At 36.3% G+C, this 12,836-nt stretch overlaps 1 protein-coding gene across 4 annotated transcripts in view; it reads right to left on the reverse strand.

The window, feature by feature from the left end:
* TRIP11 (thyroid hormone receptor interactor 11) overlaps positions 1-12,836 on the reverse strand; it is a 69,165-nt gene that overhangs the window by 7,590 nt on the left and 48,739 nt on the right. For all 4 annotated transcript variants that reach the window (XM_065905965.1, XM_065905962.1, XM_065905961.1 and 1 more), the window contains 3 exons: positions 2,739-2,820; positions 1,379-1,493; positions 801-917 (listed from right to left, as the gene is read on the reverse strand). In XM_065905965.1, coding sequence (XP_065762037.1) covers positions 801-917; positions 1,379-1,493; positions 2,739-2,820 — 314 coding nt within the window. The remainder of the gene's footprint in view (positions 1-800; positions 918-1,378; positions 1,494-2,738; positions 2,821-12,836) is intronic.

The following is a 12,836-nucleotide window of genomic DNA, read 5'->3' on the forward strand; positions in this document are numbered from 1 at the left end:
CAAATAATCACATTTTTCTATTGTAGCACCCAATCAATGAGTACAGTAAAAGGTCACCAGTAATATTATTATCAGATTAAAATAATATAGTGTAGAACTTTCCTTTAAATTTTATGCCACTCAATTTAAGAGTTCTATCTTTCACCAGCTTTAGTTAAGTCACCTATCCTTAGTTTCCTCTTTAGTTTAAATAAATAAATAAATAAAATTCCACATTCTAACTCACAGTGGTACTCAATTCAATTAATACTCATTTTAAGCCTCCTGTATACCAGGGGTCATGTTTTCATGTTAATTAACTGCTACCTCCTACCAGAATGTCAGTTTTTTTTAAGAAAAGCACTTCATCTATATGATGTGTAGCTTGCATTCTCCATGCTCAGAACGGGCTGACACACAGCAGGTGCTCAATAAGCATTCAACTGGCTCAATGACTACAAAGATACACACAGGCATAAAACAGAGCCTCTGTCTTTGAGAATCTAATAATTTAGTAGTCAGAGACAAATGATTATGTGCTGACAGCAGTATGATCAAAAACAATGGAAGGAACAGTTATTATTTCGAAAAATAAAAGTATCATGTAAACAAAATGTTAAAATAAAACCTATATGCAATAAAACTATTAAAACTGGCTTACTATCCATAAGCTAATCACCTTTTTGCACCTCAGTTTCTACAACTCCAAAATAACAGGGCTGTATAGAATAACCTGAAAAAGAAGTCTAATTCTTTGCAAACGATTGTGATGCACAATGATGTCACTATTCCTATTCAGCAAGAACGAAGCCGACCCTTACACTATTAAGCAGAGACTGCTGACTTGGTCTCAGAGGTGTGCTGGGAACACTCTTCGATCCTCCTCCAAGCCACCCAGTCATCCACCTGGTAACACCACCCTGGTCTTCAGTCAACAACTGAAAGATTATTTTAAAACAGAAACAGAAAAATATGATCAATACAAGAAACAAAAACAGAAGCATTTTTACATGATTTCAGATGGCAGTAACTCAAGCTTTTCAAGTCCATTTCCCAGTTTCCTACTGATGGAAGCTATATATACACTGATATGTCATCCCAAGCACTATCTCAAATAAAACCTAAGGACTGTCATCTCTCAAACTTTCAGCATTCTGATATGAATGGTGACTTATAAGTTATGAAACATTTAAGCTAATACTATACAAACTGCACAAATCTTCTCTGTAGTATAAAATGATTCCATTTCTACATTATTGTATTTAACAAAAGTTATATAAAACACAGGAAAAAAATATTTATATGATGCCAAGTATTTTAGTTAAAAATATATTGAGATTCTTTTATATAATGTCAAGTATTCCAGTTATAGTCAGAATGGCACTAAATGTTCAGTTACCTGATCCATTTCCTCCTTTTTGATACCTAGAATGCTTCCCATCAATCGTAACACTTCATGACGCTGATGTTTTGGTGTGTGGAAGTGTCCAGTGAAGAGGTTTCTCATCAGGACTCTGTAAAAATGAAGGCAGATCCACGGCTGATTCATGTCAATGTATGGCAAAAACCACTACAATATTGTAAAGTAATTAGCCTCCAACTAATAAAAATAAATGGGGGAAAAAAAGGGTAATAAAAAAAAAGAAAGAAAGAAAATGAAGGCAGAAACAGCGCAGGCTAACTTGCCAGTTGTCTCAGTATCCAGTGTACCCAAACAATAAATAATGAACGTACAAATATTTAATTATACTTAAATAGCACTCAATTATAAAGAACAATAAACAGTAAAATCTTTTAAAGTAGCTTTAACAAAATCTTGACAAGTCCACTTAAGGAACACAGCAAACAACTCAAAATGTGCCCCTTTAAAAACATCACTTAACAAGCCACCCAATTTCTTCAATCAAATAATCAACTGAGACTGGTGCTTCATTAGTAATTCTCAGTGCCTGCTCAGGTTGATATCATAAGGAGACATTTCAGATTTCTCTTCCCCTCCCTATCCTAAATGGTGATGGATAGTTCTTGTGCTCGGAGAAGGCAATGACAACCCACTCCAGTACTCTTGCCTGGAAAACCCCATGGGCAGAGGAGCTTGGTAGGCTACAGTCCATGGGGTCGTGAAGAGTCGGACACAACTGAGCGACTTCACTTTCACTTTTCACTTTCTTGCACTGGGGAAGGAAATAGCAACCCACTCCAGTGTTCTTGCCTGGAGAATCCCAGGGACGGAGGAGCCTGGTGGGCTGCCGTCTATGGGGTCGCGCAGAGTTGGACATGACTGAAGCGACTTAGCAGCAGCAGTTCTTGTGCTTAATGGCTATGCTTATATTTCCCCATTCATTCACATTTATTAAAAATTTGCTAATAATATCTAAATCTTTAAAATGTTAAAGATACATACTACATATATACTTAGGTTTCACACCTAAAGCATTTGAGCAAGATAAGTCCACTTAAGGGCAGTAAAGAGAACAAAAAAGAATGGTAAGAATAAACTTCATATTTTCGAAGTACTTCGTACTGCAGTGATCTCTTCCATATGGTCTTAAGAAAAAGAATCTTAAGATGGAAAAATCTATTTAAAAACCAAGAGAAGGCAAGTTATTGACCCCTCATTAAAACTACCTGCAACTCATCACTATGTAAGAAAAGCAAAAGGTTTTTAAAAACTTAATCACACACATTTACATATAGAAATTGTTTTTACCATAAAAGAGATTCCCATAAATTACATAAAAGTAAAAGGCAAAGCATACTTGTCCACTTTTCCTTCTGTGCTATTTACTAAATTCATCAATTTCTTTTGTACATCATCCAGCATTTCTTGTTGGAGCTCATCTGTTTTAAAACACATGAATAAAGATAGTCATTAACTGATTAAAATAATCTGTATTAATATAAAATGAGATTTATGACACCTTTATTGAATTTTGAATATATGTACTTATTCTAATTAGGAATATTAAATTACGTCCATCTCTTCTTTGGTTCAGGGAATTTCACACTGTTTACCCCAATAAAATAATTAAGTTCTTTAACAGAAAATTTAGAAACCAAAGGTTTTCATTCTCTTCAGAAGCTTAAGTGCAAACAAGAGATTTTTCACCGCTGCTTCCTTGCATGAAACATTTCTAGAGCCACTTTTTAACAGGAAAAAACGGAAAGGACAATTTTAGATTTTCCTTTTTCCATTTTCCTGGCTGGACTCTTTTTTAGTGAGCTGACGAAGAAAAGCGGTTAACACAATCAAGACCATGGCTCAGGAGGCAGCTGCCAGGGCAAAGTATCCTGAGGTAAACTGCAAAAAATTCAGATTACTGGTTCTAACAGACTAGGCAAGACGCTATATAGCTTCTGACTGATTTAGAAAGCTGTTTGGACTATTTTATTTTTAAATTCTTAGTTATTTGAAAAGGAAGCAAAATGTGTAAAGTCTTGGCAGAACACTTGGAATCTAAACAGTATTAAAAGCAAAGTCTAAAATTACAACAGGGAGAGACCCTGTTCATAATCAACCATGCCATGGAGCCATGGATTCCTAGACTAAGGAACTCTCAGCAGACCCACGGAGCCTACACCTGTTTCCTCAGAAATGGATAGTTTGAGCCAACAGAGATGCTTATTAACATCAAGCTAGATTACAAATTTCATTCTTAAAGAAATGAAAGGAGAATGTCTTGCAGTAGAGCTCAACTTTTTCAAATCAAGAAATATTCACATCCGAACACTAGACTTTGACCTCTTTCTACAAACCTACTCTTTGAGTTATGCAGTATTTTCCTAGTAGTAGCAGGATACAAGCTTCCTTATCCACTATATGACTTGCAAATATTTTCTTCTACTCTGTGGGCAGTCATTTCACTTTCTTGACAGTATCCTTTGAAGCACGAAAGTTTTAATTTTGATGAGCCTCATTTATTTTTTCTTATGTTTCTTGCCCTAAGAAGCCACTGCTTAAACTCAGTATCACAAAGATTTTCCTATGTTTTCTTCTAAGAGTTTCACTGCTTTAACTCTAAAATGTAGGTCCATGATCCACTTTGAGTTACTTTTTCTGAATGGTGTGAGGTAAGAGTCCAAGGTTTCTATATGTGCAGATACCTAGTTGTTCCAGTAGCAAAGTGTTGAAAAAACTATCCTCTTGGAATCTTTGTTGAAAATCAATTGACCAGAAATGTATGGTTTATTTCTGAACTCTCAATTCCCACTGCAGACCTCTGCAAATGTTTTTCCTTCAGCCTGGAAAGCTCTTTTCCATTGGCAGTGCCTACTAACTCTTTACCCTTCACATCTCAGTGCCCAAGTCCCTTCCTCAAAGAAGTTTTCTTTGAACCTTACATGTTAAGCCAGATTCATCTGCTTTATGTTTTCATTCTGTCTGTACAATGCCTAAAATTCTGATTTACAGTACTAAATGTATATACAAAATATCCAGTTTAATTGTTTGCAATGACTGTGGCTTTTCCAAATTGCCAAAATCTGAACTGCAAAATGTAATAGGCTAACTTTTACCAAAACAGAGATGGTTGTCATAACCATATTATAAAAGCAAGGTTTGTGTTTGGAAAATCTACTACAAACGTTTCCTTTCCTGTGTTTCCAGGGAAGAATTTAAGCTTGGACATTAAGAGACAGACAGACACACAGAGACAGAGAGAACAAGACTATTATTTAAGTCTGGGTCAGAAAGAGACATCGTAGATTCTTAATGGACACATATACACTACAAACCAGGGTGCCAAGTGGGCCTTTACTAGTGAAGGGGCCTTTTCTAGTACTCTATTCAGAGGAAGAACAGCAAGTAAGTTAACCTCTTGTTCATGATCTGAATTAAAGCCACCCCATTCCTCAACAAAGTAAGAGCCAGAGGAGCACAGTCTTCTCCACATCCTCCTCCACTTCTCCCCCAGGCTATGGAAAGGTGGCAGAAAAGAAGGTCAGATTATCCGACCCCCATCTTCCCTTTCTCTGAGACTCCCCTTCTCCTATCTACTTTCTTCTAAAAACTCATGATTTTTATATTGATTACATTTCAAAATGATTAATTCCAGATACATCAGGTTATATAAAATATATTATTAAAATTAATCTCACAGTATCTTTTTACTTTTTAAATGAGGCTACTAAAATGCTTTTAATTCTAACTTTGGCTTACATTGTATTTTTTTTTTTAATGGATAACACTACTTTGGAGTATAACCAAAATATAACCATTATACTATACTGTCTCATTAAAAACGAAAAGATAAAACTGAATGGTTGGATGGCATCACCAACTCAACAGATATGAGTCTGTGTAAACTCAAGGAGTTGATGATGAACAGGAAGGCCTGGCGTGCTGCAGTCCATGGGGTCGCAAAGAGTTATACATGACTGAGCAACTGAACTGAACTGAAAATTGAATGATAACTAGACATCTTCACAGTAAAACTCACAGCCTTGCTTCTGATAAAAATGACTTCAGTAAAATAAATTAGAAAAATTAAACTTTGCTCTATGAAAAATTGATCAAGAAATCCATCTTAATAAAGTTCAAGTAGTAAATATTCCTTGATGAAAATTAGTTAATATTGGTAAAATTTTTATTGAAAGGTCTGTGTTCTGAAATATATAAGCAAAACATCCTCACGTGCACGTGTGCTAAGTCACTTCAGTCATGTCTGATTCTTTGTGACCTCATGGACTGCAGCCCGCCAGTCTCCTCTGTCCATGGAATTCTCCAGCAAGAATTCAGGAGTGGGTTTCCATGCCCTCCTCCAGGGAATCTTCCTAACCAAGTAATTGAATCCACATCTTTTACATCTCCTGCATTGGCAGGTGGGTTCTTTACCACTAGCACCACCTGGGAAGCCCTCAAAACATCCTTAAGGCCAAGATAAGCGGGTACAAATTCCTTAAAAATTTCATTATCATAATACAAGCTAGTCCTGAGCTAGTGAGAAAGAGAACTGACAGTGTGACTATCCTTGAAAACATGCAGAGGGCTATTTAAAATTCAAGTAGTAGTTTAAATGGATACTGATACTTGAGTCTAGAAAACCACCCTGGACTTTGGGGGAAAGGGTTGGAAGGGTGGTATTAACTAGGAAAGATTTAGAAAAGAAAGTTGAATACTGACCTCAAAGGTCCCTAGAGATTTGCTCTTTTCTCCAGGCACACCTATTCTCCTCCCATCAGATTCTCAATGCTTCTCCACAAAAACTGCACACTAACTCAAACCACAATTTGAAATCAGAATTGTATTCATATGGGCAGGCAAAATACAGTTATTCAGAAGTGAGTATATAGCCAAACACAATATCCCTGTGAAATAACCTAAAAACATGCCAAAATAATCCTTTGGAAATTAGAAGGGGAAAAAAGGGCAGGGACAGGGTACACTTCATAAAGTTGAGCAACAAAGTAACTGGGATTGGTCTGGTTTAGGGTAAGAGTTACTCTGAATATCTGACATCCTAAAACCATATCAGAGCCTCTCTGTAATACCGAGAGATGGTGCCAGGGTCTTCATCACTTGATATAAAATCAAAAGTAAATATAAAATGTGAGTGACTACAACAAATCAATACATCACAATTTTCCATTTTATTTGCAGTTAGTAACACTGTACTATAATACTGTTTTTAGAAAGCATTGTAAAATTAGGTCACACTCCTTACAAAGTCACTGGCTATTTTATGACTAAGCTCCCTTGGACAAGACTCAAGTTTATTTAACAGCCACCTGACCAAGAAAGGGTTTCCCTGATGGTTCAGATGGTAAAGAATCTGCCTGCAACGTGTGAGACCTGGGTTCAATCCCTGGGTTCGGAAGATCCCCTGGAGAAGGGAATAGCAACCAATTCTGGTATTCTGGACTGGAGAATACCATGGAAGGAGGAGCCTAGTACACTACAGTCCATGAGGTCAGAGAGAGTCAGACACAACTGAAGGACTAATAACACACACTGGGAAAAGAAAGGTGGCTGGAGCAGGACTTGAGAGTCAGACCTGCATGAAACCGTGCTCCTGTCACAAGACCTGGAATATGAATCATGGTCCTGTCACCAGTGCCAGACTTCACTGTCTATTTTGCAAAATGAGCTTGCTTATCTCAAGAGATTTTGAGAGAATCTACTGAGTGATTAAATACGACTTTTCTAAATAGTAAAGTGCTATATAAAGTACTAGAACTCATTCATATGATTTCATTTTTTCATTCATATGATTTCTTAAAATACCATCTTTCAACCCTGTGTTAACTATCATCAATAATATGTATCACTTTGGTTAACACTAACATTGATAACTTTTCCTCCATTTTGCCTTGTCATCTTTACAAACTAAGGCAATAAGTCAACACAAGGAAGAAAAGAATGTTAGAAATATGATTTTATTATAGGTATGTCTATAGATATAGCTTTTTCAGGATAAAGATGAGGAGAATATATGAGAGCTTTGCTCCAGGAATAAAGGGACAAGACTGCTCCTTGCCGGTTACGGTTTTCTCAGGTGACTGAGAAATCTATGGGAGTGGTGGAGGCCTAGTCCTCATACTGTGCAGTGGTCCCATAGGGAAACCCACTCATTAATTAAAATACTTGCTTCTCTGGGGGTTGCACATAAGAGCTGGCCATTCAGCGACTTGAGCAGCCACGGTAGTCTTTGATTGCCAGAGGCAGAATCCAAGACTCTTATGATGGGCTGAAACAACTGTGGGGTGACTCCTGGAGGAGCTAAGACACGGGCCCACTACACAATTTCACATGTGATTTTATCCGTGACAAATTCAACTGAAAATGGGTAACAGAATCTCAAAAACTGAAACAAAGGGGTGTCAGAAAGCGAACCTCTGACTAACACTCCAGCAAGATTCACGTGTAATACATACAGAGCTCATACTTACAAGCATCTAGTTAATTGGGGCTTCCTGCAATGCAGGAGACCCCGGTTTGATTCCTGGGTCAGGAAGATCCCCTGGTGAAGGAACAGACCACCCACTCCAGTGTTCTTGGGCTTCCCTGACGGCTCAGATGGTAAAGAATCCGCCTACAATGTGGGAGACCTGGGTTCGATCCCTGGGTTGGGAAGATCTGCTGGAAGAGGGCATGGAAACCCACTTCAGTATTCTTGCCTGGAGAATCCCCATGGACGGAGGAGCTTGGCGGGCTACAGTCTATGGGGTCACAAAGAGTCAGACATGACTAAGCGACTAAGCACAGCACACAGATATGTCAGTAAATAAGCTGGGTCTGGTGTCTTACTTGGACAGGCTACCTAAAAAATAAATTTAAATCTGATATAGTAAATCTAATATAAGGAGATTTAGCCTCTTTGGTCAATTAAATATAATCAAAGCAAAAGCTAGAAATTTGATGGTCTTCTTATTAACAGAATTTCAACTTACACAAGATCACTTTCACTATAACAGCAAATTTTATTTTTTAAATATAAAGGCACCTTGTATTTCTTTACATTTGAAGACATATTACCATCTGCTTTGTCTTATAACTCAATTCTTTTCAACCATTTCAACAGAATTTTAGGGTCGAGAGTATATGGTGAATGTTTTCTTGTTCCATAATTATAATTATTAATTGCAGAATGAAAAGTAATTTTTGAAACTCCATTTCCTAGCAAAGAACTCACAAAAAAATTTTATGAATACAATATACTCTCATTAACTTGAGTTTTAATAGACTGGAATCTGATTAAACTGAATTATCAATGCTGAAGTCTACTGAATTATTTGTACAGTTAAGTTAGAATTACTACGTGTATGTGAAAGAAACTTTATGTAAATATTTTTAATGTAATCAGTTCAAATTTATTTTCCCTCTCCACCTTCCTCTCTCAACCATTTAAATTAAAATTCAGATAATTTGTAATGCATTCTTCCATATCAAAACAAACTGACAATTTTTTAAAAGACTGAATATTGTGAATCAAGTTATATATTTAATTTTTAAATTTAAAAAATTTTAAATATGACACAGACCTGTCATATTGCAAAAGAAAGGGCCTCAACTGGGTCAGTGACCAGTCAAGTCATAATAATAATTTTGCCATTTACTGAATATCACCATCAATGTATACTAATATGTACTGATTTGTATTAATGACAAATGGCTTTCTAGAAGGCTACAGACTAAACCGAGACCCATTTCTGAAAGCTCACTGTTGGAATATCAGCATGGACTAAATCTGATATAAAGAAATGTTTGTTAAGCCCACAGGGTATTTTTTTTTAACTTAAATTACAAGTCATATCAAAGTCTACATTTCTGGTGTCTGTCTTCCGAAAGATCTGAAGATTTAGCAACCCTGTACCCATTTTCCTGCAAGGCGACAGCTGGATGAAGAGAACTTGCGCCCCATGTAAGAAGCTCTCCAATCCCCCTGTCTCTACTTGGTCCTATTTGCTATACTACACTAAATTATAATTTAGCCCCAGTTTAAAACTTGGGTTCATGATCCAACAGCTTACTCCCACCTCTGCCTTCTGCACACTCCACACCAGAGCAGCACACACACACAATTAGTTCACTAGATCTTCAGCCAGTTTTCAGATCTCATGCTGTTTCATACGAATTCCTCCCTCTGTCTAGAATGTTCCTTCCCAGCTCTCTGCCTGCTTCACTGGACGTACTTGCCATTCACGTGAGGGCAAGTAAACCTTTCACTAGCCTTTTCTACCCTTCCACACCACCACCATGAGGTAGAATAGATTGTTTTTCTTTTCAAATAGCTTGTTGCAAGAATGTGACTATCCTCCGGAAAGTAGAGCTCTTGTCCCCTATCTCTGCATCTTGAGCACTTATTTTAGTGCTTGGTACACAGCAGAAAACAATGAATCTGTGATAAATAAAAGAATGGCTGCTTTTTCTCTGGGAAGGGAGACTATCTGAGAATGTAACACAGGACAAAAAGAATAAATGATTTATCTTACAAATTACTCATCTATATGAAGTCACATTAAGTCAAAAATTCTCAAAGTTACATAATTTGCTTTTCCCTTTATAGTTAGAAGAACTAATGAGACATACATTTTAAAAATATAACCATTAAAAAGTTAAAAAGAAATAAAACCATTAAGTTGAAAAGGGCCTAATTATTTACCTAATTGACATAAACTTTTTTCTTAATTAAAAATTTTGACGTTTTCTAGTACACCCAGATGTTTATATCATCACAATTTTTTAACTATTTATGGCAACTCAGAAAACTGCATCTGGTATTTCTTATATGTTTCCTCTAAAATCACAACTTCTGCCAAAAACATCTATAAAGAAATCCCTCAAAAGGTTTGGGTAACAAAGCGTCTGGGAATGTATCTGGCCTATGTTCAACAGGACATTATATGTTTTCTTGTATAAATCATGTCCTGGAAAACGGAATGTCTTTATTTAAAATAAAAAATCTACCTTCCAGCACCATAAAGGTGGCTCCATGAAAAACAGTTTAAACTTTTTAGATTTGTAGTTTTAAAATGTTTTTATGCTTCATATTACAGCTGGTTTACTGGGGCTCATTTTATACATTCTTCTAGATTTTCTTTAAAAAAACACTCTAAGGAAATTTTCCATTCTCAATTCTTCTATAGAAGACTTTTTAAAAAAGCAGTAACAAAACCTTAAAAAAAAAATCAGTGATGGGGCCCTTTAAGATACGGCTATAAAACTGGCACATTCCCCGGTGCTGGAATCTAAACTTGCATTGCTTATGAAAACTTATTTTTTTTGGTGTACCATAAATTCACCACCCTTTTGAATAACAGTTATCAAAACAGTAATTCTTTTGTGCTTCCTATTTCAATTGTATCCAACCATTTTCACTTTAAGCAGGAATTTATTTCAAGGATGACGATAGAGAACAATAAGCAAAAGAAAGAAAATGCTAAATTTGTCCATGAACATAGCAGTGTAACATATCTTTTAATGGTACAGCTGTAGTCTAGGTTTCCACAGGTGTACATTCTCCCATGAATGACAATTCCATAGAAATTCTGAACTCTGATCAACTCAGAAGAGTTCATGAAAGACACTATCCAATCTGCTTCACAGAAGACTAACGTCTTAAGTCTGAAAAAAAATTTAAAAAATCTAGGATGCCATGTGAAATAAGTCTTTGGACCTACACTGAAAAAGAACACTTTCAGAAAAAATGCTAAAAGAAAAATTTCTAAAAGGAAAGAAAGCAGTAATTCTACCAGCCAACATTACCTATTAAATTACAGCACCTACAGGATCTGAGGGTTTCTTTTCACTGTTACTTTCCCATGGTGTGTGGGGCTGCGGGTGTGGGGGAAAAGACAAAGAACTTACACTTTGGGAGTAAAATCTTACTACTAGTTTAGAGCTCTGTCTACTCAGGTTTCTTTTCTCCATGGAATGTCCCTAACCCTTAATGGAATTCTTGGAGAAGTAAATACGCACTTTCTGACCAGAGCTGAGAACCACTGTCTTAAACTATGAACCTATGGTGTGTATCTATGCCAGGTGTTACTTCCTTAACTAAGTTCCTATAAAAAAGAGAAGGGGGGGGTCCTAGCTAGTATCTCACACAGCATCTAATATGAAGCCAAGTAGTTGGTTCACATTAAGTATTTAACACCTAATTAAGGCATCTTCATACTTTTCACACAAAGCCTGTAAATACTCGGAACTCATAACCACAATTGCACATACACAGCACTAACAATTATCTCCTCTAAGAATGACTGAAATCATCAACAATCTGTTTTAATACTGGTGTTATAAGCAACAGCTCCCTTTTCATATGTTTGACTAGACTGAATTATCTCATCTCTGGTAGCAGTGACATAAGCATTTCAAATAAAATACTGCTTTTTAAAATGAGTTTCCTAATATTGTTTAAATGTTGAAACTGCATATCAACTAATCATTGACAGTCCACAGATGCTTAGAAATAAAAGAACACTTTGCCTCTACGATTCAAGTCTCTATGTACTTTCTTGCAACAAAAGCCAATCTGTCTTTTTCAAAATTGTTTCTCCTGGCAAATATTTTTGCTGTCTGGCCAAGTTTTGCGTTAAAAATAAAGTACAGTATTACAACATCAATCAACATTTAAAGTACTTAATGATCTATGAAAGAAAATATACAATGATTCTTTTGCAACAACCAAGCCAATCAAAGTTTTATTTATATTATCAAATCAAAAGTGCAGCTTTGAGAAAATAAAATCACATTTTGTGTTTAGAGCTCTAAAAGTAATATTAAGCACTTAAGTAATAAAAGAAAACAGACTGTTAAGAAGAGCTTAAATGACAAGAATGACTTAAAGACATAACAGAACTAACTGTCCCTTTAGCCCCCCTCCCCCTTCCTGTCTGGGCAACACTGGCCTCTTGCCTGCCCTTTCAAATAGCAGTTGTATAAGCATAATTAGAACTTTTTCTGTGGTTAATATTAGCTTCACAAAATGAGCCCAGAGTCCTGTATATTTACAATGATTATTACTTGTAACTTTTTACATGAATAGGGACCTAGGCCACCTAAGCCTTGTCACTTACAATCAAAATCTAAAAATATTTTACTACTGAGGATTTAAATGGGTGCCTGAACAAATTACTAAGTAGTGCAGGGATTCTGAAAATATTTGTGACTACAATAAGTCACAGCATCTTTCTCTATCTTATCATCTACTGGGAAAAACACAGGTAGTTGTCTAAAAGGGGAGGTGAACTTAAATATTACAGTAGCATGACATACAGCTGAGCTGTCACAGACCAAGGAGTTGGTTCAGAATACTGCCCTTTGCCTGCATTAGTCCAGCCCCACCTGAAGACGTCAGTTCTTTGGCTAATCCCTAGGCTGCTCAGTGTGTTTCCCCCAGGTTGCCATATGTCTTCCA

The sequence above is a fragment of the Muntiacus reevesi genome, chromosome 15 (genome assembly GCF_963930625.1).
Source record: "Muntiacus reevesi chromosome 15, mMunRee1.1, whole genome shotgun sequence".
Lineage (NCBI taxonomy): Eukaryota > Metazoa > Chordata > Mammalia > Artiodactyla > Cervidae > Muntiacus > Muntiacus reevesi.